This window comes from Nylanderia fulva, unplaced genomic scaffold (assembly GCF_048542155.1).
Source record: "Nylanderia fulva isolate GAGA-0341 unplaced genomic scaffold, ASM4854215v1 Scaffold9, whole genome shotgun sequence".
Taxonomy (NCBI): Eukaryota; Metazoa; Arthropoda; class Insecta; order Hymenoptera; family Formicidae; genus Nylanderia; species Nylanderia fulva.
Window position 1 is genome coordinate 6368150 of NW_028191026.1, and position 26690 is coordinate 6394839.

The 26690-nt window shown below is 28.7% G+C and overlaps 4 protein-coding genes across 7 annotated transcripts; all 4 read right to left on the minus strand.

Annotated features, from left to right (window-relative positions):
• Positions 1–992: 992 nt before the first annotated feature.
• On the minus strand, positions 993–14818 carry LOC114928772 (activator of 90 kDa heat shock protein ATPase homolog 1). 2 transcript variants are annotated; one of them, XM_085489744.1, is made up of 9 exons: positions 13827–14818; positions 3118–3244; positions 2833–2912; positions 2494–2684; positions 2263–2383; positions 1996–2078; positions 1778–1912; positions 1450–1685; positions 993–1367 (listed from the first exon to the last, which is right to left on the minus strand). In XM_085489744.1, the coding sequence occupies exons 2-9, from the start codon at positions 3195–3197 to the stop codon at positions 1283–1285; spliced, it is 1011 nt and encodes a 336-aa protein (XP_085345870.1). In that variant the 5' UTR covers positions 3198–3244; positions 13827–14818; the 3' UTR covers positions 993–1282. The 2 variants fall into 2 exon arrangements, with proteins under 2 accessions (XP_085345870.1, XP_085345869.1); XM_085489743.1 differs by lacking the exon at positions 13827–14818 and adding an exon at positions 3365–3845.
• LOC114928778 (pro-resilin) lies at positions 5139–7961 on the minus strand. The gene is made up of 3 exons (XM_029300128.2): positions 7533–7961; positions 6961–7089; positions 5139–6041 (listed from the first exon to the last, which is right to left on the minus strand). The coding sequence occupies exons 1-3, from the start codon at positions 7542–7544 to the stop codon at positions 5790–5792; spliced, it is 393 nt and encodes a 130-aa protein (XP_029155961.1). The 5' UTR covers positions 7545–7961; the 3' UTR covers positions 5139–5789.
• Positions 14819–16305: 1487 nt separating the features above from the next.
• LOC114945038 (uncharacterized) lies at positions 16306–17852 on the minus strand. Its single transcript, XM_085489655.1, has 4 exons — positions 17419–17852; positions 17173–17303; positions 16900–17035; positions 16306–16713 (listed from the first exon to the last, which is right to left on the minus strand). Exons 1-4 carry the CDS (start codon positions 17821–17823, stop codon positions 16621–16623), a joined length of 765 nt encoding a protein of 254 aa, XP_085345781.1. The 5' UTR covers positions 17824–17852; the 3' UTR covers positions 16306–16620.
• Positions 17853–21479: 3627 nt separating this feature from the next.
• Positions 21480–25606, minus strand: LOC114939328 (uncharacterized). 3 transcript variants are annotated; one of them, XR_014926383.1, is made up of 7 exons: positions 25276–25606; positions 23258–23614; positions 22734–23169; positions 22488–22618; positions 22220–22352; positions 21880–22035; positions 21645–21677 (listed from the first exon to the last, which is right to left on the minus strand). XR_014926383.1 is itself a non-coding variant. In XM_085489653.1 (6 exons), exons 1-6 carry the CDS (start codon positions 25437–25439, stop codon positions 21636–21638), a joined length of 1263 nt encoding a protein of 420 aa, XP_085345779.1. In that variant the 5' UTR covers positions 25440–25606; the 3' UTR covers positions 21480–21635. The 3 variants fall into 3 exon arrangements, 2 of the variants coding, with proteins under 2 accessions (XP_085345779.1, XP_085345778.1); XM_085489653.1 differs by lacking the exon at positions 21880–22035 and having other exon boundaries at positions 21480–21677; XM_085489652.1 differs by lacking the exon at positions 21645–21677 and having other exon boundaries at positions 21686–22035.
• Positions 25607–26690: the final 1084 nt, after the last annotated feature.

The window sequence follows — 26690 nt, forward strand, 5'->3', positions numbered from 1 at the left end:
CCCCGATGATGCTGGCGCGGGATCGGAGGAAAGACTGAGTGACTTGCGATGGTGGTGGTGGTGGTGGATAGAGAGCGCTTCTGGAACGAGGGTGGTAATTTAACCCTGTTCCATCTCTCTCTCTCCTCTTCTCTCTCGGGCGATTCTGCCCGACTAACTTGATCGAGGGATGCGAGGGAGAAAAGCGAAACGGGGAGAGGAAGAGAGAGAAAGAGAGCGATGTTAGAAACGTGGGAAGGGTGGGAAGACCTGGCCGAGTGTGCGTGGACGTACCTAAACAAGGTGTACGCTTGTGTGGGCTACGCGAGCGAGCGAGAGGGAGGTGGAAGAGAGAGAGAGAGAGAGAGAGAGGGAGAGGGAAACGACAAACGGCACTGCACTCCGACAACGTCCGCGCTGGGAGGCGCACTAAGGGCGTGGGCAATCCGCGAGCGAGCGAGCACAGGCAGGTCGGCTGCGAACGCCGGTGCGCTGGACTACATTGATTTTGATTTTCGAAGGCGCGCGCATTTCGCGCTCTCTCTCTAGCTGGATCTGCCCATTCATGCCGCCGCTCCCGTCTAGTTACCGAGGACGTTGGTCCTGTCCGAATTAGGGATTCCGCGGAAGAGGGCTTTTGTATCGACGCTTCGATCCCCCCACTACTGAAAAATAGAAGCTTTCGATTGATCTTTCGACGGTACACCTCGGATATATTGTGATGTTATCACATCCCTAAATCGTGGAAATTGCTCGTGAAACGAGACGATTCTGTCGATTATCGCGCCACTGTCGGTTCTTTTTATGAGAAGGATTGCTTTATCGGCCTGTTTTTTTTTTTTTTTTGAAAGATATATTTTACAAGGAAAGATTTATGTGGAATTTTCAACTTCAATGCACGCAACAATTAGGATTGTTTGCATGATGAGTGACTGAGAGTCGAAATTGAATTTGGATACCGTGGAATGTGGCTCGATACGTCGGTCGTTCTCATAAGGAAAGAACAGATTGGGTTCATTCATCAGCTTGTGATTTATTAGAGATATACATCTAATAATAGATATAGATATACAAGTCACTTGCGCAATGTCGTGCGGTGCATACCACGCGACAATATTAATTGAAAGTCTTACACCGAGGCGGTACCCAAGTGTACGAAGAGAAAACAGAGCATACCGGGACACACACTTTGTTTCCCACTGCGTAAATTCGTCGACGCTCCCGCAGAAATGATGAAGCGTTCGCGCGTAATTTTCATTGTTCTACTTAACAATAAATAAATATCCTTTAGGGCGTACTTCGATCACATGAAATATCCGAAGCCGAAGGTACGTTTTATGGCGTCCCAGTAGTACCTGTCCCAATTTTCCTTCGTAGAGGCCTCCTCGCTAAAATCGTAAGATTTTTGTTATATGTACTAATTTCTTGTTGATCGAAAATACAGAGAAATCACTGTTTTTTTTTGTTTACCTAAGTGGAACACCAGTTTGCGTTAAAATGACCTCGGTGTGATCGTTCTTCTCGGAAATATCGATTGTTACATTGCTAAAGTGACCGGATGGCCATTGTTTGCAGCGCCATTTTTGGACAATCTTCGTCGGCGTAATTTCTAGAAATTCGCCATGAATATTGCCACCAAAAAGCTCGAATTTTCCATTTTTCTTTGCCTCTAATTTTACCGGATTTCTTGTAAAAGCTTGTACCATCTATGAAAAATCCCCATTATAATTATGTCCGTTTAGTTGGTCTAAACTATGTCTATCATGACATAATTCGCAATATATAATTTTATTATTACCTCAATAGATGAGAAAACATTGTAAAATTCGTTCGCTCTGCATTGAAACTTAATATTTTGCTTAATTGTAGTGGTCGAGATTTTACATCCTGTTACTTCATGATTGTTCGTCGGCACTGCAGCATTCATCTGCATCTGAAAAGAGAATAAAAAATTAGTTGAAAAAAAAGTTAGCTAAATTATATTCATTCAACATTATAAATATATCTCGTACTTACTTTGACATTAAAACCAGATGTTATACTTGAGATATTTTCCTTTACAATATCTTTTTTGGGAAGGATCATCCCTTTTGTAAATTCTGTAAAATAAATAAAGGTTATATATATATTTTATGTAGGAGTTTTATATATATATATATATATATTTTATATAGGGGTTATATATATATATATATATATATATATATAAAATAATTAAATACAATAGTTGTTTGACGTCACAGTTGAAAAATTATTTACTTACTTACTTTTTTTACATCTTACCTTCTTTTAAAGAAGATACATATTGTTTCAATTTTTCTCTTATTGCATCCTTTCCCTTTGTATGCAGAAATTGTTTTACTTTTTCCCCTTCATCTGTACTATCTTTTAATGTAATTTCAATCTACAAATTACAAGACTTGTATCAATTTCAATTTTATAATGAATTTTATTATATAATATCAATATATATATATATATATATATATATATAATTTAATAAAAAATACTTACATCTACTTCGCTAATGTCATTTTCTTCGGACAGATTAGGTATATTAATTTTACCCTCAACTGTCTCACTTGATTTATCTGACTTCCACTTAAGCACAATATTCCATTCATAAAAGAAAATAAGTTTTCCTTTTCTATTATTTGCTACTGCCTCGCCTTCGCACTTTTCCATTTCTGTTATTTGACACAAAACTGCAAAATAATAATAAATAATATTTATGAAAAATATAATCACAATAATGAAAAAATTAATATATATATATATATCATTTCAAATTTTTTGATCAATATTTGACATATACATTAGAGTCAACTAGAAATATATATTACGGATACATACCTCCATCTCCCTTGATTTCCGAATTTAGGAAAAGTTCTTTCAATTTGTCTTGCGACCATGCACAGGCATTCTTCTCTGTCCTGTAACATAATTTTTATAAATAAATAAATGTGTGTATAAAAGAAAACAAGATAGAAATGTACAAAAATGACGATACTTTAAAACTTATTCGACACAAGACTTAGAAAAGAGTCATTGTATAGTGTACAAAAAATCCTTCGATATTGATGACTTAAAAATATATCCTATAATTATCATAAAGTTCAATTATAATTATTAACACACCAATGCCAATTATTCACGTTGGTCGCGTCAGGCCTCTCTTCTACAATCCAACGTGGATCACCTTCGCCCCATTTTGCCATGTTTCTAAGTGGTACTTAAGTATGCACTAGAACGCTGATAGTAGATTCTGATGGATCAAAATTTTGAATTTGCAAAATTAATTAAAATAATAAGCTGCGAAAAGATAGAAAAAAAAAAAAAAAAAAAAAAAAAAAAAATTTATAGAGTATACATGGACATAACCTACAATGAAATTAATGGAGCTATTTTGTGCGAATCTTTTCCTGGTGTCTGCTGATAAACGAACGATAAATTTCCGATTTGTACGAAATATTTGAAATTAAGTCGCGAACTACGGTTAGGAAAGTGCAAAAAGTTCAAGTCGCGTTTCCGTGACACCTCACTTGACAATTAAATTCCGAGTGTTGCCTCGTTCACGTTCGCGGCCCGACTGACCGAAGAATTTCTCGAATGACAGGTTGCGTTGACAGTTAAAAATCTTGAACTTGAACGCCGGTTCCGTTCGAATTCTTCGAGAACGTCGTGAGATTATCGTCAAACAAATCCAACGTGGATGATCAATCAAGACGGAACAACGTTCTCAATCCCGAGTTCTCGAGCGTTTTCAAACATTCTGGAAACTTCAGGCACGAAATATGACGATGTTTAAGATACTGCACTCGCGTCAGGTTTCTGCTCTCGGTCTATTGCAAATGGCGGAATTTGTCCATTTATCCGTAGAAAAAACCTCGTTATTTTTAGATTATTGCATATATATAATGCTTATTTTTATTTTATTTATTTTAACTTTAATTAGAAGTCGATCGTTTTATTATGCGTTTCCTGAATTATATTTAAATAATCGAATAATTGAAGAATATAAACAAAATCATATATATAATATTCTAATATCTTTAAAGAATAATTATCTGTAAAAATATTGTGTAACAAAATAATAATTTATAATTAAAATTTGTCACTTCAGTTTTTTTACTTGATAATATATATACTTAAGCGAAACTTTTCCGGGCTTTGTTTATTATCGAAATAATTTTTTTCTGTCAGAAATAATCTAAGTGCATGTAACCCTACTCGTACTTTTTGGGATCAAGCACAGGGATGATTGTAATAAATTGTTAAATGAGTAATTAATCATGTATGTGCGCGTATATGTAAATATCTATATATATATATACCCAGGTAGCAAGCTGACGTCAAATGACGTCATTTTGACGTTTAATGACGTCAGCTTGCTACCTGGGTAAATAAATAATATTTTAATAATATCTTTCAAGAATAATTATTATCTGTAAAAATTGTGTAACAAAATAATAATTTATAATTAAAATTTGTCACTTTGATTTTCTTGTTTGATAAAATAATTACGTGAAAAATGCGTTTCGAGACCTATATATTTGTTACGATATATATATTTAAACATTAATTATAGAAAACAATTTTGCTCATTAATCATATTTCGTCGTATATAGTATGAAATATTATATCGTATCAAATAGTTTTCCGATATCGATCGCAATCGCGCGTTTAGAAAAGGAATTCGGAGCATCTTGCACCATTATTTTACATATCGGTGCGCAAATAATAACAAAGATAAAGCACGTAAACAATAGCGCGCTAGATGACAAAAAACGAATACCAAATGTTAATAATTTGTTATCGAGATATTTTAGCATGGCATGGCAATTAAAAATGTGGTATATTATAAATTATAAGAATATATTTTAAACTTACACTGACAAAAAATTTAATTAATTCTTATAAGTATTTTTATAGTTCAATACGTCCAAATAAATCATTTATTTGATATGAAAAATATTTATTTGATATAAAAAAATCCTTTTCAAAACAAATAAATATTTATATGTTTCTAATATATGATTCATTTGAACGTATTGAACTATAAATATTTTGTAATTTAACAAATTTTTTTTCAGTGTAAATAAATAATTTTAAAATTATAGATTAATATTATATAGTTATTAAAATTGATGTATCACGGAGGATATTTTGTTATATGCAATTCTTGTGATTCGATTGTATTATTGTGCGTTATTAATTTAAATAAACTAATTTAAATTATACTCAAATCTTGTATCATCGACATTTGTATAATACAAAATCCTCTAACAGTTTTTCTAATGCTAGAGAAATTATTGTAATGCATAGTTTACGGAATGCATATACTATATATGTATAAGTGCACTGTCAACGTTTATTAATTTTTTTTCTTAATACGACAAAATCATATCGCACAATCACACATATGTTTAAATTATTAAATATCAGAAATATCGAAGAAAATGAAGAAATATCTCTATTTTCCTCAAATTATTTATTACGCATTATAAATAAAATTATAGTTGTTATCGTCTCGTTGCAAATGTTTCGTTCTACTATCACTTTTTGTTCTTCGAACGAGAAATTATCTTAATCTCATCTGTTAAATTATTCGATGGCGTACCTATATGAGTGTGTATTATATTCGCAGAGATTATTAATCCCTTCGACATCTTCATTAATTATACTCGACAACTCCATTAATTGCAAAACACGATCGGACTCGTGATGTATTTATCTAAGAGTGTCTACAATATAATATTGGCTTAATCCTTTTTGGAATGCGTTCTTAACCAGAAGAAAGAGTTAAGATCTTAATATCTGTAGCCCTCTTCTTGTGCCCCCGGAGCTGGCCCAGCTGGATAAGTCGCGGTGCCCTCGTATCGAATCATCGGCCGATATCCGGCCTGATCGGCGACGTAATCGACAATCTGGGTCCTACCGTCCGGCAGAAGCACGTGATAAGTCCCAGTCGCCTCCATGTCTTTCCTCATCTCGCGATGACCAAAATCCAGACCCACCGCTGCATCCTGAACCTCATACGAGAACTCATAGTTCGCCGGATCCTATATCAATTTTCAAAAATATTTATATATTTTTCATGCATATCTTATATATTTTTATATATCCCAGGTAGCAAACTGACGTCATTAAACGTCAAAATGACGTCGAATGAGGTTATTTTGGCGTTTAAATTATTATATTTAATGACGTTAGTTTGCTATCTGGGATATTTGATTTATTTATATTATATATATATATATATATATATATTTAATATATTTTTAAAAATACATGATAATATAATATATTCCACGTCATTAAACGTCATAATGACGTCTCAACGTCATTTTGAGGTTATCCTAGGAAGCAAACTGACGTCATTAAACGTCAAAAAACGTCATTATTTGACGTTTAATAACGTGGGATATATTATATTATCATGTATTTTTAAAAATATATTAAATATATACATATATAATATAAATAAATCAAATATACCAGGTAGCAAACTGACGTCATTAAACGTCAAAAAAATGTCATTCGACGTCATTTTGACGTTTAATGACGTGGGATACAGTATATTATCATGTATTTTCAAAAATATATTAAATATATATATATATATATATTTATATATAATATAAATAAATCAAATATACCAGGTAGCAAACTGACGTCATTAAACGTCAAAAAAACGTCATTCGACGTCATTTTGACGTTTAATAACGTGGGATACATCATATTATCATGTATTTTTAAAAATATATTAAATATATACATAATATAAATAAATCAAATATCCCAGGTAGCAAACTGACGTCATTAAACGTCAAAATAACGTCATCAATGTCATCGACGTCATTTTGATGTTTAATAATGTCAGTTTGTTACCTGGAATATTTGATTTATTTATATTATATATATATTTAATATATTTAAAAAAAATTTTTTTTTGCTTAAGATACCGTAATACATACTTACACCGGCCCACTCGTCCGGATGACCAGTTCCTCCTCCTCCTCCTGGAGCTGGTCGAGGACTAGGTGGAAGATAGGCTGGGCCTTGAGGTTCGGAACGAACTCCTACCAAGACCATCGCTAAAAGTATCGCCTGTTCGAAAGAAGAGCGTGGAAACTTGCACACGTTTGACAAAATAAAAAAAAAAATCTTATTTTAACAAACTAACGCGAAACGTGATTCTAACAGTTCTTGGTAAAATAATTTTTATTTAATTAAATAATTGGACAAAAAAAAACTCAATAGAATTTTAACAGAAAGAAAAGTTCAAATATCATATTAAATTAATTTATATACTTTTATGTCACTTTATTAAATGTTTTCATAAATTCGTTTAATTAAATTTTTTCTACGTCGCAAAAATCATATTTTAAAAGTAAGTTTTTTAATTATTGGATACGATTATTATCGAGAGATAATTGAACGGAAAACTCTAGCTTTTGTTCCCTGATTTGTGTAAAATCTTCGGCGAAACTTTATCGAACCCTACGAAATGCTTTAACGAGAAGCACGTTTGTAATCATATAAGTACCAACCTTCCGAATCATTAGCAATTCGGTGGAATTTTACGAGCATTCGCGAAACTGAGACGACTCGACGCAAAGGATTCGGTTTTATAGCGACCAATTCGATCTCCTAAGGAGATGGAGAGATGGAAGATGCAATAGTTAGGTATTTCGAGCTCTCTAATATCTAACGCGAACCGCTAATTACGGCTAATAATAAAACCGCAGATTTCTGGCGACTCTGATCATTCGTTCGTCATAATTGCAACAGTTCCTGATTCTGTGCAACGTCCTAGAAAACATTTTTTTATATATAACAATATAAAATTATACCAATAATATTATATCAATGTAGAAATATATATAATTATACATGTAATCGCAAAATTATATATGAAATATATATGTCTATACATAATTATAAAAGGGTTTCTTTATATAAATTTATATATTTATTTTATAAATTTAATATATTTTTCATATATATTTTTTATATTATATTATATTTTATTTTATTTTATATTTTATATATATTTTTTTTATAAATTTGAATATTTATAATAAATAAGTATTTCTTTATATGTATATAAATATATTGTTTCATATATAATTTGACATGATTATATATGAACCCTTATAATTTATAATTATGTATAAAAATGAACGTATTTCACAATATAATCTTACAATTATATGTATAATTTTACAATTATATATAATTATATATAAAAAAATTTTTCTCAGGATTTTATTTGTCATATGGAGGCAGACGAAACCACGTTTCTTCCCCTTGAATGAAATTCTGTAGGAGGTATCCACATGTGTTGTACATTTCGGGGTTAAATTATGTTCCAACTTCGCAAGAAAAAAAAAATAAAAAATCCTGTAACAAAAATAAAAAATAAGATTAAAATTTATTTGTCGTTAAATTAATTTATTATTAAATTCTGTAGGAGGTATCCACATGTGTTGTACATTTCGGGGTTAAATTATGTTCCAACTTCGCAAGAAAAAAAAAAAATAAAAAATCCTGTAACAAAAATAAAAAAAGATTAAAATTTATTTGTCGTTAAATTAATTTATTATTATATTTCTCGACATATGTATATGTTGATGATTTATTGTTCAATTTTGACGTGAAAATCACGTTTGGCAATTTCTCATGACTGATTCGTCAATAGATTAGGACTACCGTATAATTTGATCTTACTCAACAGATAACAATAAGTGAAATTAATAATCCTTCTTTCGAATTGCGTCATCCTCTTAGACAGATTTGCGGCAACGTTTAAACATTGCGAAGTATTATTAGATATCGTAACACAGATATTGTGATAAACGATATGGTTCATTATCTATGATGAGGTAAAATAGATGCAACCTTGTTATTAATTAATTTTTTCTACGAGTGTTTACAGAAAAATATTATATAAATATTAAATATACGTCTTTCAAACTTGATAATAGATAGACATTAAATTTAATTTATTACTTAATTTAAAAAGAGATAATTATGTATTGTATGCAACAATTTTAAATATTATGCTAATAATAATTTATTTAGGTGCAATTAACTTTTAAGTCTATTTATGTCAAATTCTGTTTCGATTCTAAAATTATATAAATATGTTTATTGATACGTCTTAAAATATCTAATTTTATATTTTTCATGTTTACGTCAAGTTTAACTAAATTGATAATTATTAAAAAAAACAGGCAAAGATATTTATTGTCATTTATTTTAGTTGATAATGAGTATATTTTATCCACAAAGATATGAAAAATGTAAGTCTCTCTCTTTCTCTTTCTCTCTCTTATTTCATAAAATTCTATATAAATTATAGATAATAAAATTTGTAAATAATAAAATAATAAATAATAAACTCTAATAAGTACAAAATTAATTTATAACACTTTAATTTCTATTCCTATTAAAATTTTATGCAAAAATACACAAAAATATATATATATATATATATATATACACAATATTGCAAACGTGTTATATTGAATTTATTTTGACACGATATTTGATACTAGGAATATATATTTTTTTTTTATCGCTTTTCAATAAATAAAATAAATAATTCGACTCACGTTTTGATTATTTTTCCGAGTTCAGCATATTCTGGATTCTTCGCCATCATTTTTTTCCTGCAGAAAATCAACTTCTACCTCGAAAAATATCTTCGTAGAAAAAGTTTCAAAACACTTGCACTCGCGTTCCTTTTTTTTGTTTGCAATCGCAAAAATTGAGCACTAGATTTCACAATGTTTTATAATTTCATTGAATATTCAATGACGAGAAAATTACTATAATAATATAAAAATAATTATTATAATAATAAAAAATCCCAAAATAATTGTGCAAGAGAACACTGAAAAAAAAAAAAAAAAAAATTGTTAACTTGACTAAACCTGTCAACTAAAAGTTATTATTTTGTTAATTAAACATATATTAATATTGAAGTCAAATATATATGTTTTAATATGTTATATTTAATTTAAATATTTTTACATGCTGAATTAACAAATTAATCTTTAGATGAATGGTTTAGTCAAGTTAATAAATTTTTTTCAGTGTGTGTGATTAACAAAAATTAACGTCACGCATTATTGACAGTTATAAATATTATTTATTCATTGTATTATCTGTCAATGCGGAATAAAAGACTAACCAGAGCTGTCAAAAATTTAATGCGAATATCTATTCATTAGATATTCAATCAAAAGTCGAACATATGTACAGATCGACTATATTATCTGATAATAAGTCGATATATAATACATCAAAAAATATATGTATATAAATTTCGAAATCGAAGTAGTAATCTTATTTAATTTATCGTTTAGTGTTAGTGTGTACTCTGAAAAAAAATTTGTTAAATAAACAAATATTTAGTTCAATAGGTTCAAAAGAATTATTTATTTGAAACGAATAAATATTTATTTATTTTGAAAAGAATTTTCTTATATATCAAATATATATTTTTCATATTGTGGGATCCGCGAAAAAGAATCGGGCCTTCGGGTGACTAGACCGGGACTCGAACCCGGAACCTTCCGCTTGCCGGGCGACTGCTCTAACCATTAAGCTACCTAGGCCCTCTGCCTAACCTTCTCGCATCACCCACTTACGCGTTATGGAGGAGTCCCGATACTAAACTCGGCCGTCCCGAATTGACATTCGCCCTCGAATGTCGCCACGCGCTAGTGCCACTGGGCTCTTGGGCCTCTTTCCCACCCCAGCCAACACCCGCAATAACTCGTTTTGCCTCGTGTAGACCGAATCCTGCCTCCATCCCGGACGAGCCCCCAAATGTGGGATCCGCGAAAAAGAATCGGGCCTTCGGGTGACTAGACCGGGACTCGAACCCGGAACCTTCCGCTTGCCGGGCGACTGCTCTAACCATTAAGCTACCTAGGCCCTCTGCCTAACCTTCTCGCATCACCCACTTATGCGTTATGGAGGAGTCCCGATACTACATTCGGCCGTCCTGAATTGACATTCGCCCTCGAATGTCGCCACGCGCTAGTGCCACTGGGTTCTTGGGCCTCTTTCCCACCCCTGTGGGATCCGCGAAAAAGAATCGGGCCTTCGGGTGACTAGACCGGGACTCGAACCCGGAACCTTCCGCTTGCCGGGCGACTGCTCTAACCATTAAGCTACCTAGGCCCTCTGCCTAACCTTCTCGCATCACCCACTTACGCGTTATGGAGGAGTCCCGATACTACAATATCAAATAAATATTAGTTTCAAATAAATGATTTATTTGAACGTATTGAACTAAAATACTTATAAGAATTAACTAAATTTTTTTCAGTGTACCAACCAATTGTGGAAGATATGATAAATTAGAATTTTTGAAGACGCACAATATATTCCACGATTAAAAATATAAGTAACAAAATGATATAAAAATAAATATAAAAAGAACAAAAGCTAGTCAGCTATAGTCACTTTAAGTTCATTTTTTAATACATTTTACGAATATTCTAAAGATGAAAAATATGTACAGAGACGTTTTTGTAATAATAATAATAATAATAAACGTGCCGGATATAAATAATTCGATGAAAATATTTTTAATTAATATTTATGTTAAATTTTGTTATTACTTTTATCCTATCAAATTTATATTCTTCCTTTGATTGTGTAACGAAATTAGTTAAAATATTTCAATTTTCATATCATGATAAATGCGCCGCATAATATCAAAGAATGAATTTATAAATTCTAAAATTACAGCACATATTTAAATTAATATTCAGAATTTTAATTTTAATTTAATTAAATTTGTTTAAACTTATTTCATTTAACACTTAGTTATTAGATTTTTATTTAATTTTTAAAATTAATTTAATATTCCATTTACATATAAAAAATTAAACAACTATATAAAAATTAAATTAAGGAAATATAAATAAATTATATTAAAAACAAAGTGATAAATATAAGGCCAACTTATCGAGCTGAATATTCGAGATGTTCAGTCAACTACCATTTATTACATGTATAAATTATAAACTACAGTCATTATATTATATTAAAACTAACGCAAATTAACGCAAATTACAATCATTCTATAAACGTTTCGACCGCACGCGGTCTTCTTCAGTATAATTATTGAAAAATAAATTCTTACAATTCACATGATATCGAAATTTAATTATAGTTATTCAGAATCGAGAGTTTTTGAGCAATTAACGCGTGTTTCAATCCGTCCTGTCCAACAATGTTCGCCTCGATATGATCTCTGATTTTGTTCAGATCTTGGATGATTTCATCGTTAATATGCGAGAAATTAACCCGTACCGTAGGCGCTGCGATTAATAAAAAATTACCGATCAACGTATGTCCAAATTATAATATATATCCCCTACAATTGGTAGTATGCTTACCTATCATCGTTCTTCTTGACAATTTTGCTACTTATTAACAGTTATTAAGGATGACACTTAACAAACAACAATACAGAAAGACAGCTCATTTTAAACTCTACTTGATCGGAGAGCGTGCGTGTTTATATATGATCTAATATCTATGTTTTACTCGTTAATGTCCTATTTGTCCTATTATTATTTATTGTTCGCCAATATATCCAAAATATCAAAATACGACTCGCTAAGTAACTCAGTATCTTTGTTTAAATTTAGTCCATTTTTTTGTTCCTTGATATGTAGCATCTCAGAAATGAGTCTTTTATAATAATTATTTTCGTTGTCCATGATCTTAACATTGTCCCAATTAAAAGTATGATGTTCATTTATTATGTGTTCAGAAATTACTGAATGTTTCGTTGAGTCCAACCTAATATTATTTTTATGTTCTTTTATTCGCGTCTGCAATTGCCTCTTTGTTTGGCCTACATAAGATGCATTACAATTATTGCAACTGATCTTATAAACCACATTCGAATTGCATGGATGTTTAGTTTTATCTTTCTGTGCTTTAATAATATTATCCAGTTTCCAAAATCAGAGATCATATCGAGGCGAACATTGTTGGACAGGACGGATTGAAACACGCGTTAATTGCTCAAAAACTCTCGATTCTGAATAACTATAATTAAATTTCGATATCATATGAATTGTAAGAATTTATTTTTCAATAATTATACTGAAGAAGACCGCGTGCGGTCGAAACGTTTATAGAATGATTGTAATTTGCGTTAATTTGCGTTAGTTTTAATATAATATAATGACTGTAGTTTATAATTTATACATGTAATAAATGGTAGTTGACTGAACATCTCGAATATTCAGCTCGATAAGTTGGCCTTATATTTATCACTTTGTTTTCAATACACGAGCGACAATTTGTATTAATTTAAATTATATTAAATTAATTATATTAAATTAAAATTAAAAACTAAATATCAATTTTAAAAACATTAATTACAATAAGCTAGTAATAAAAAAATATAAGAATTATCGTTTTGAATATATTTGTATATTCAATATTTAACAGTGCAATAATATATACGGCATTTGTAAATAGAAAAATACAGCTTTGTTAATTATTTAAAAAATCCTTTCATGACATTCTTTAAATATATATTACGATAATTCTGTCAATCATATTAAATATTATTTAAATTTGAATAAAGAAAATGTTAAAAATATTAAAAATCCACAAAAGTATCCACAAAAAAGCATTTCGAATATCTAAATCGATGTACGCCACAATAATTTATTTGGTTTAAAAAAAAATATATTACGAGAAGTGCCGCAGAAAATTTATCTTGATCGAGAAATGTGAAAAATCGAAGTCTAACAGCAGCGAAGACATAACAATTGTGATTCCAAGAAATTCAAGCTTACCCTCGGCGCGCTCAATTCTCAGAAGCAGCCCGAGCTCGGCCACGAAGACCACCTGCTTATCGCCGATTCTCTCTTCACACACTATTCGCACAAACTCACGCGCTCACGCGACGCGACACACACGTATCGTTTCAAGATTTTACGACTCGGGGAAAAAAACTTTCACTCTCGATGACGAATTTACGAAAATATACTAACACACGCGATTCTCGGGTTTCGTGCAAATCCACGCGATGATATTGTCAACATGTTTTGCAGCGATTATAGAGTATTTGGAGAGGAGTCTGCGCACAAATCTAACGACAAATTTTTTCTGATATATTTCCGATCTTATACTCGCTCGCAGGCAATATTTATTTTTAAAAGTTTTAATTAGTTTTATTAATACGTACGCGTCGCTTCTCAGTCCTTCGCGAAAACATAAATATATGTGATATTCTTTCTCGTTTTCACTCGGCACGTTTTTATCGCGACTGCGTTTTAGCAGTGATAAGGTGTCGCTTGAGTCGACGAAATTCGCGGCAAACTTCACTTATTCCTACCTGCGAGGAAGCGTCCAATTTCTGAAATTATTCCGGGCTCCGCCGCGACGATTGTCGATGTATCCTTGTAGACAATCATTTATTCCGACGCACAATACACATATACACTCGCGATGCATTACGCGTTTGCGTAGCTTGAAAAAAGCTTCACTCAACGACGAACGACTTTCTCGCTTCTTTTCGCGACTGCGCGATTTTCACGTTTGACATGTGGCACCACTGACAGCTACTCGCGCACTTTCCGGTTGCACTGTTGAGAACACTGACTACGATGCACGGCGCATACGTCGCGTTTGAAAAAGTTTTCTTCCAACTTTATTAACGAAACCCGCGACGTATTTTCACATCGTTCCGATCGCGATTCGATCGATATATCAATCGTCAAGCGTGTCCCATACTTCCGCACGCGTCTATCACTCGACTCGCAACGAAATACACGATGACAGATGCGAGAGAACGCGCAACGCGCGCGAAAGCATCCGACCGCAGGGGTAGCTGGACGCGAACAGCGAAGGTCGCGCGCTGTCGGCGCCGCGGCGAGACGGCCAAGGTCACCGCACGCAGCACATACGGAGCGCGCGCCTAAATGTCAATTTATAAATACGAATATTTATACGAATTATTAGTATTGTTACGACATTATTTATGCTATGAAATATATTTCAATCTTTCTTTCTCTCTCCCTCTATGTCTATCTTACTTTCTTTTTAATAAATAATGTACATATTGGAAGAATATTCAACAATTTTATGTTGTTTTACTCGCGCGTATATACGGGATATAAACTATTACATAACGTGATATAAAGAATTATTATATGTTGGTTAAATCGCTCGATAACTGAAGAAACATATTTGTAAAATTAATAAATTTGTTTTTGAAAAATCAAATACAAGAGTGTTCTAATAGAAGTTTAATAGAAACGGAAACTAAAGTGTTACATTAATTTAATACTTATTAGCTTTATTATATACAATTGATATTGTATATAATTTATATAGAAATTTTTGAAATTTTCTCGATAAGAGAAGAAGAGAAACAGAGAGATTTACATTATTCAAATCTTTACAGATAAAATTATCAGCTAAGATAAAATTCTTGAATAACAATACGAATATTTAATGGTTATTATAAGAATATTCTGGAATTTTATTTAATGTTTTTTGCGCGTATAATACGAGGTATATATATATGTATATATATATATATATATATATATATATATATATATTCCAGAAATCTAAACTTTATAAGAATATAAAAACTGCTATCTAACGCACAAACATTCGCGTTCGGCTCGCATAACAGCTTATTATTCATTAAACATAACTCTGTTCATTTTTTTTTAAAGTTTATATTAATCATTATAAAAGAAAACTAAATAATATAATATTTATAGTTTATCGGTGATTCACTTAGTTAAAAGTTAATACTAAATTAATTAATATTTCTAAATTTAAAAATTTATGATTTCTACTGCACTAATTCAAATTGGTGCAATCACAATTTTTCTTATTTTATTGTTTATATTAATAAATACAATTAATATAGCAGAGAATAATAAATATATTTTATTCATTGTTGATTCTCAATTGACATTGCATACAAAAATAGGGCATAGTATTTATCTACAAAAGTCAAAAATATATATGTATATACATGTATATGTCAAAATAACATCTGTCTATTATGTTGGTCTATGCAACTACGGCATATTTTACGTTTTTATTTATTTGTTCTACTATTTAAAACGAAATCTAAAACATAAACTGTAAAATTTGTACTTTAATTGATTTTTTTTATGAATAAATGTCTCAATAAACACTTAACCACGTTAAATTATAAAAAATTGTAAATTATACATATTGTTATCTAAAAGAAATTCACAAAGTTCAATATTTTTACAATTGTATATATATTATATACTAATATGCGATTGTTAGTGCGCGTATGTTCTTTACATATTACAATTAAATCGGATTAATCGCAAAGCTTTTATTTTATGTTCCGCTATAAAATCTACAACAGTATTTTTTGTTAAACCAACATCTAAAAAATTAATTAAACATGGATAAAGACAACATGTAAACAAAGATCTAATTATAAATTAAAAAATAAGAGATTCTACATTTCTCTTCTTTCTATATACATATAGTGAATAAATGTCTTACCAAACACTTAAACACGTTAAATTATAGAAAATTGTAAATTATACATAATTGTTATCTGAAAATATCACAATGCTCTTTATTTTACGATGATATTTTCACTTTGACTAATCCCAAATCGATAATTGTATGTCCGCTTATAATCATTTCAACAAAAGATTTTATCGTATATAACATCTAAAAAAGTTAATTAAACATGAATAAAGATTAAATGTATACAAGGATCTAATTATAAATTAAGAAATGAGAGATGTACATTTTTCTTCTTTCTATATACACATATAATGTAATTTATTAATTCCTTGTCAATTTACAAGCATATTTATAACTTAAAATTAATAGAAATAATAAATAAGTTTCAACCTCTTCAGTTCCCGTTTCGGTGACGTGACGAAGTATTTCAATACACCTGTAATATGGTAGATAATCACAAAGACAATTCGGGTACTTATCGTCTACTATGTTAAAACATCTTGCATTTTCTAAATTATTCGTGACGCTGTAAACAATTAAAATATTACCTTAATCATATGAAAATTTTTATAATAAAAAATTATATATGTATGCGTATAATAAAAAAAGAAAGATTATCGAGAAATAATGATAATGTCGAATCTAATATATATCTATACTTACAATTCTGGTTTCCAAAATATACAGAATCGACAAGCAATATATAATACATTGCAATGTAGACCAAGTCTTCTAGCCACGCTATGAAATATTGTATATACAATGATATCTTGACCAAATTTATTTTGTAAAACCTGTGACAGGTATAATACAAAACAAATTAATCAAAGCGAGAGAATATTAAAAACAACATATAACGTATACATATATGGCCCATAATTATATATATTATAATCTATAATAACTTACATAATCTATACACAACCATTTGAAATCTTCGGGTACATATGAGGAGATATGTGCTCGAAAGTTCAAGATGCCAAATATATATTCCTGAAGTGTATCCATAATCTGCGTACTTTCTGTTTGGTCCCAATGATTATCTTTGATATTGTTGGTTTTCCAATAAGAAAAAGTTTCTTCAGACGTGGAGAATATCGAATGGTTCGGATGCTTCTCTCTGAGACGATTCAGTACCTCTTGTGCGATTGTATCCAATGATGCACTTACATTCGTGTAATATACATCTTTTCGAGGTTGAATTTGTTGTGCTATGAAAGTACATGTTTCTTCCAAAAGCTGTTCTCTTTCAGGCATATCTCTATATCTGTCCAACTCATTTCGTATCGAAGATAGCTTTTCATAGTGAGACATTTTTATATTGCAAAATTTTTGGATTGAATTGCGATCTCTAAAAAATGTATATTGAAGCATTAACTAATGATTAAATACATTAAAATGTAATAATAGTAGCATTATAATATATATGAAGATCCTACTGTGGAAAATGTGTTAACAAGTATTTAATCTCCTCAATATAAAACATATATTTCAGCTCATCTATAGGCTCATGTATACGTTCTAAAGTAATTTCATTTTCTATCAATAGATCTACATAATCATCGATATTACCACTGAATTCTCTTGCAATATTTTGCAATTTCAATACATTTTCAATTGAGTTTTCGAAGTAATTTTGATTTGATCCATTATTGTAATAATAATCATAAAAAAGAAATTGAGACAAATAATTTCGCAATTGTGTCGCAGAATTTATGCCTATTGTAACAAAGTTTATGTATTTTTTCTTTTTTTTTTTCCGTAAGACTTTCATATCTTTTCTTCGCATAGGGCCATCTAAAATACGACCATAAAATATTGTAATAAATTTTTGATAATGATACTTAGTGTTGTGTCAAGATTAATTTATGAATTAGCTGGATAAAGATGAGATAAAAGTATGTAAATTAATCTTAGATAGGATAAAAATGATTTTGCTTTAAGTATATTTAGATAAAAGATATAATTATGACGATTTATTTAGATGATTGTGTAGATAATAATATTTAAGACTGCTTATGTAAACACAGTTATACAAGAAATATAAGTTACGAAAAAGATACAACAATATATATATTCATATTTTTATCGCTTTCTTGTTTACTTTAAGTATTTCAATGTGCTATGATTCTAAATCAAAGTTATCTGAAAATTATTTTAAATAAATAATATAGTAAAGGTAGTACTTTTTTGTATTTATTTGTAAGATGCATATATAAAGATAATACATAATTTTATTATTTATATGTAGATAAGATAACGCCATAGTTCTTCCATTTAAGTTTATTTAGATAACACACAGCAAACTTTGATGATAGTAAACAATGTGATTGCACAAGTAATTTTTCAAATTAATAAATTTTTAAAAGTATACAATTCGAAGCATGAGTATATATATGTCACTTTTTTTTATACTTTAATCAGAAAAAGAAGATATATAATAGTCAATTTTAATTTGTAATTTAATTCATATTTTCTCTACTCTTTCTCTTTTCAAATTTTGATTTCAATATGTATATTGCATAATTCTATAAGTTTATTCTATATGCAATTAATAAACATTAATGTGCTTATGTGTATGTATATTTAGATTAAGTTTTTTTTTTAATATTTTGTAGAACAATATTTTCGAAAGCAACATATTTACAAACAATGTCGACGGTGTTTATATGTATATGTCACTTGGCATGTTTTTACTTTTATAAAGATTTTTTTGTGATTTCAACGTCATTTATAAAAAAGAACCGATAGAACAATATCAAATGTGTTTGCTTGTATCACGAATATTCGAATATATATCATATATATAATTTTTATATTTAAAAATGCAATTAAATATATTGTAGAATACACATTATAATAAATAAATCAAGTTACTTTTATGTTGTATTTTTAATAATTAAATCCCCAAAAAATTATTTAATGATGAATATTTTTCGACCGATATGCATATAAACTAATTAATATTTATTTAATTAATTACACAACGTTTCATATAATTTTAGGCCTTCTCAAGTGTTACTGTTAAGCTTGCAAAGGACCAAAATTATATGGTCGAAACACCGTGGTCAAAACATTGTGTGATTAATTAAATAAACATCAATTGACGAATGTCGGTTGAAAAATATTTGGTTTATTAATTTATGACAGTCGAAAATTAAGAATTGTTCTCAGTATATTATATTTAACGTTTACATTCCATATATATATATATATATATATATATATATGTATATGTATATTATATATGAATATATATAACGGTAGAGTTTGTTAAAATTATTGAGCAATAGAAAAAATGAAAGCGAATAATTTAATATGCAACATAAATGCAACATAACTAATTTATTAAATATTTTTTATATATTATGTATTTATAATATACGTTCTTCGCAGAAGTGATAATCATTATGCGACAGGCGTTAATGAGACAAAATAACAGAAAGATTTACAAACCACAAGAATTACCTTTGAGATAACTTTTTCCAAGAACTTGTTATATGTGGCTGCTGCATAACGAAATTGCTGGCACACGCATCGAAAGTTAATGATATCCTCAATAGTGATAACATTATATCCGAGAATGATGGTTATTATCTCCTCTGGTAAGCGCGTTATGTTACAGTCAGACATTATAAGAAACAATACACAAGGAAGGAATATAAATTAAAGTGATTGCTATAAACTATTCGCGTAATTAATTCCTTGCTTTTCGCAGTACGAAATGAGTCTGCCGATTACAAAGAACACAGATGTGTATTTGATGTACACGAGAAACGTTTCCACACTACAGACGGTCTGTTCTTTATTATGAAATGTGAACCCAAATTTTAAAGTTTTATTGTTGTTTTTACCTAGATACAGGTATAAGGATTTGTCACGGCATGCGCAGAAAATGTAATTAAAAACTAGCAAAAATTACCACTTTTTTTTATGCACTTGAAAGATAGAACGTGGTAAATAATTTATTTATTAATTATTCTTTATTATTACTATTTATTTATGTATTGTTCTTTATTTAAGCTTAATTAAAATAATATATTTTTCCAAATTTATCAGTTATTTGAAATCTTATTAATTTTCATGTATTTGTATTATTTATTATTTAAGCTTAATTAAAATAATTTTATTTCAAGTTATCATTTATTTTTTTTAATTTTACCAACTTTTATGTATTCATATTTTACAATTTACAACTCCAGTGCTGTGCATTATGAAATGTTCTCGATAGGAGAGAAAGGGAAAGAGAGAGATTTACATTTTGCATTTTTCAAATCTTAACAGATAAAATTCTCAGCTAAAATAAAATTTCCGACTTACAATACGAATATTTAATAAATGATGCATGTACAAATAGTTTATATAAGAATATTCTACAATTTTATGTAGTTTTATTTGCGCGTATATATAGGGTGTATATATTTTAATAATCTAAACTTTATAAGAATATAAAACTTCATGGATTAAATACAAACTCAAAATGAACAGACTATGCGAACTCAACGCAGATGTTTGTGAATAAATCTCAATTCGAGATTTTAATTCCTATGTTTTCTTTTGATTTCCCTACAAAGATGTAGAAAAGCAAAATATATCGGTCCAAAAGTCGCTGAATCGGAAACTGAGGAATTAAAATTGAGATTCTAAAATTGAGATGAATTTGCAACATCTGAAATTATGCTAATATCATACAAAATCTAATATCAATTATAAGTTTTTATCGTCTTCTTCAATACAAAAGAATTGTGTATATTTGAAAATATAAAAATCATTGTCTTTTATTAACATACCTATTTATACTTATACAAATGCAACACACTATCGATTATATAAGTTTCAAAATAATAGATATTAATAGATGGCAAATTTATTACGTCATATTTTGCATATATTGAAAGTGTTAAAAAAAGTTATCAAATTAGTTAATTTTTTTATTTTAATTTTTTTATTTATTAATTTTTTTGCACCAATTCAAATTGTTGCAGCCACAAAATTTTTTTACTTTATTATTTATATTAATTAATACAATAAATATCGCAGAAAGATAATAGCTATATTTTATTCATCGTTAATTCTCAATTGTCGAACATGTATGTATATGTGTATATGTCAATAACATTCTATTATTAATTTAAATTTATTATGTTGGTCCGAATCTGTAGATTGATCTGTAGGATTATATATTATGATAATTTCTACAGCATATTTCACGTTTTCATTTATATGTTCTACTAATTAAAATAAGACAGAAACTGTAAAATTTTTACTTTGATTGATTTTTTGTGAATAAATGCCTCAATAAACACTTAAAACACGTAAAATTATAGAAAATTGTAAATTATACATAATTGTTATTTGAAAATATCTCACAATGCTCTTTATTTTTACAATGGTATATACTAATATGCGATTATGTTAGCGCGCGGATGTTTTTTACACATTACAATTCACTTGGATTAATCCCACTTTGAATATTTTATGTCCTCTTATAAACCTTCCAACTTTAGCTTTTATCATGTACGACATCTAAAAAAGTTAATTAAACATGAATAAAGATTCAATGTAAACAAGGATTTAATTATAAATTAAAAAATGAGAGATGTACATTTCTCTTCTTTCTGTACACATATAATGTAATTTATTAATTGCTTGTCAATTTACAAGCATATTAATAACTTAAAATTAATAGAAGTAAAAAATAAGTTTCAACCTGTTCAGTTTTTATTTTGCTGACGTCATATGTTTTATAAGAATCGTAATTTTGCAGATAATTATGAAGACAATTCGGGAATTTCTCGTCTTTTATGTAAAAACATCTTGCATTTTCTAAATTATTCGTGACGCTGTAAACAAATAAAATATTACCTTAATCATATGAAAATTTTTATAATAAAAAATTATATATGTATGCGTATAATAAAAAAAAAGATTATCGAGAAATAATGATAATGTCAATTCTAATATATATCTATACTTACAATTCTGGTTTCCAAGATATACAGCAGTGAGACATAATATCTACTACATCGCAACGTAGACCAAGTCTTCTAGCCACGCTATGAAATATTGTATTTACAATGATTTCTTCACCAAATTTACTTTGTAAAACCTGTGCCAGGTATAATACAGAACAAATTGATCAAAGCGAGAGAATATTAAAAACAACATATAACGTATACATATATGGCCCATAATTATATATATTATAATCTCTAATAACTTACATAATCTATACACAAACATTTGATATCTTCGGGTACGAGGATACATACTCGAAAGTTCAAAGTGTCAAATATATATTCCTGAAGTGTATCCATAATCTGCATACTTTCTGTTTGGTCCCAATGATTATCTTTGATATTGTTGGTTTTCCAATAAGAAAAAGTTTCTTCAGACGTGGAGAATATCGAATGGTTCGGATGCTTCTCTCTGAGACGATTCCGTACTTCTTGTGCGATTGTATCCAATGATGCACTTACATTCGTGTAACATACATCTTCTCGAACTTGAATATATTTTGACATGAAAGTACATGTTTCTTCAAAAAGCGGTTCTTCTTCAAGTTTCTCTGTATATCTGTCCAACTCATTTCCTATCGAGGATAGCTTCGCATAGTGAGACATTTCTATATTGCAAAAACTTTCGATTGATTTGCGATCCCTAAAAAATGTATATTGAAGCATTAACTAATGATTAAATACATTAAATTGTAATAATAGTAGCATTATAATATATATGAAGATCCTACTGTGGAAATTGTGTTAACAAGCATTTAATCTCTTCAATATAAAACATATTCTTCAGCACATCTATAGGCTCATGTCGAAGATAAAAAACAAATTGATTTGCAGGTAAAGAATGTACATATTTATCGATATTACCACTGAATTTCTTTACATTATTTTCGAGTTTTAATACATTATGAATTGAGTCATCGAAGTAATTTCGATTTGATCTATTATTGTAAAAATAATCATAAAAGAGAATTTGAGACAAATAACTTCGCAATTGTGTCGCAGAATTTATGCCTATTATAACAAAGTTTAGGTTTTCTTCTTTTTCTTTTTCCGTAAGACTTTCATATGTTTTCTTCGCATAGGGCCATCTAAAATACGACCATAAAATATTGTAATAAATTTTTGATAATGATACTTAGTGTTGTGTCAAGATTAATTTAAAATTAGCTGGATAAAGATGAGATAAAGTATGTAAATTCATCTTAGATTGAATGAAGATGATTTTGTTTCAAGTATATCTAGATAAAAGATACAATTATATGACGATTTATTTAGATAATTGTTTAGATAATAATATTTAAGACTTGTTATGTAAACACAGTTATACAAGAAATATAAGTTATGAAAAAGATACAACAATATATATATTCATATTTTTATCGCTTTATTGTTTACTTTAAGTATTCCAATGTGCTATGATTTTAAATCAAAAATATCTGAAAATTATTTTCAATAAATAATATAGTAAAGGTAGTACTTTTTTTTTATCTATTTGTAAGATGCAGATATAAAGACAATACATATTTTTATTATCTATTTGCAGATAAGATGACGCCACAGTTCTGTGTATAGATTAAGTTTTTTTTTAATATTTTGTAAAACAATTTTTTCGAAAGCATATTTACAAACAATGTGGACTGTGCTTATATATGTCACTTGGCATGTTTTTACTTGTTATTGTGATTTCAATGCTATTTATGAAAAATAACCGATAGAAAAATATCAAATCTGTTTGCTTGTATCACGAATATATATCATATATATAATTTTTATATTTAAAAATGCAATTAAATATATTGTAGAATACACATTATAATAAATAAATCAAGTTACTTTTATGTTGTATTTTTAATAATTAAATCCCCCAAAAATTATTTAATGATGAATATTTTTCGACCGATATATACATAGGCTAATTAATATTTATTTAATTAATCACACAACGTTTCATATAATTTTCGGCCTTCTCAAGTGTTACTGTTAAGTGTGCGAAAGACCAAAATTATATGGTCGAAACACCGTGGCCGAAACATTGTGTGATTAATTAAATAAACATCAATCGACGAATGTCGGTTGAAAAATATTTGGTCTTTTAATTTATGACAGCCGACAATTAAGAATTCTTATCAGTATATTATTTAATATTTACATTCCAAATAAACATATATATATAACGGTAGAGTTCGCCAAATTTATTGAGCAATAGAAAAAATCATTTAGTAAAATAAATAACGATAATAAAATAAAATATTTAAATTTAAGTGATTTAATGGAAGTGAAGTGATTAAATCTAATTTTTCTAATATTTTTTTAACTATTTATGTTATATATAATTATATATTAAAGTACATATTATATTATATTTTTTTGAATAATAATGTAATAAAATTTCACAAGACACTGTGCTAATGTAAACTAAAAGATCTAAAAAAATAAGATTATTTTGAATTACTATAAACAATAAATAAATTATTTTACTAATTGAATCAGTATAAAAAATAAATTAAATAATTGAAAAAATAATGTTAAAGATTACGTAGCTAACACGCTACTTTGTCCGTTTTGTATTTATTTAATCTATTCTTTTCTATTTGTTTTTATATACATTATTAATGTTTTTGTTTTCTTACACTATATTATTAATATTTTTTGTATTTACAAAATACGTTCTTTGTTGAAGGAATATACATTATGCGACAGAAATTATTAAGACAAAATAACAAAAAGATTTACAAACCACAAGAATTACCTTTGAAATAACTTTTTTTCCAAGAACTTGTCATAGTTGGCTGCATAACGAAATTGCTTGCACACGCATCGAAAGTTAATGATATCCTCAATAGTGATAACGTTATAGCCGAGAATGATGTCTATGATCTCTTCTGGTAAGCTCGTTATCTTACAATCAGACATTATAAGAAACAAAACACAAGACAGGATTATAAATAAAAGTGATTGCAATATACTATTCGCGTAATTAATTCCTTGCTTTTCGCAGTACACGAAATGAATCTACCGATTACAAGAGCACAAATGTGTGTTTGATTTATACGAGAGACGTTTCCACACTACAGACGGTCTGTTCTTTATTATGAAATGTGACTTTAAATTTTAAAGTCTTATTGCTTGTTTTCACTAAGATACAGGTATGAGAATTTGTCACGGCATGCGCAGAAAATGTAATTTAGAACTAGCAAATTTACCAATTTTTCCTATGCGCTTGAAAGATAGAACGTGGTAAATAATTCATTTATTATTTATTTTATTATCACTATTTATTTATTTATTAAATATAAGAGTTTTAACAAGGCTCTGTAATATAAATATAAATTTAACGTATAAGACGGGCAACAAGAGCCAAATCGCGGATGAGAATGCGTTGTCCTAACGAAACTAAATAATTTTTCGTTAGAATTAAATACCGGTGCACAAGGCACCAAATTTTTACTTGGACACGGCCAAGATTTTAAATATGAAATAATCTCATATTTTGAGATTTAATTTCAATACCCCTTTAACCCCCCTACGGAAAATAAATAAATGAATGCAAGAGAAAAATATAGATCCGAAAATCGCTGAATCGGGATTTTCGGATCTATATTTTTCTCTTGCATTCATTTATTTATTTTCCGTAGGGGGGTTAAAGGGGTATTGAAATTAAATCTTAAAATATGAGATTATTTCATATTTAAAATCTTGGCCGTGTCCAAGTAAAAATTTGGTGCCTTGTGCACCGGTATTTAATTCTAACGAAAAATTATTTAGTTTCGTTAGGACAACGCATTGTCATCCGCGATTTGGCTCTTGTTGCCCGTCTTATACGTTATATTTATTTATTGTTCTTTTTATCATTTAAGCTTATTAATTAAAATAATATATTTTTCAAATTTGTCAATTATTTTAAATTTCATTAATTTCCATGTATTTATATATATTATGTAATATTTAAGTTTAATTAAAATAATATCATTGAAATTATTATTTTAGTAAATTTTACTAATTTTCATATATTTATATTTTACACTTTACGATTCTAGTGTTGTGCATTGTGTCGACTTTTTTTTAATTTGGAGTTGTAATAATTTTGCGAAAATCATGCATGAGAGAGAAATATGGATCGCAAATAATATGAGTTTGGAACAAAAATGAAAAAGTATTTTTACT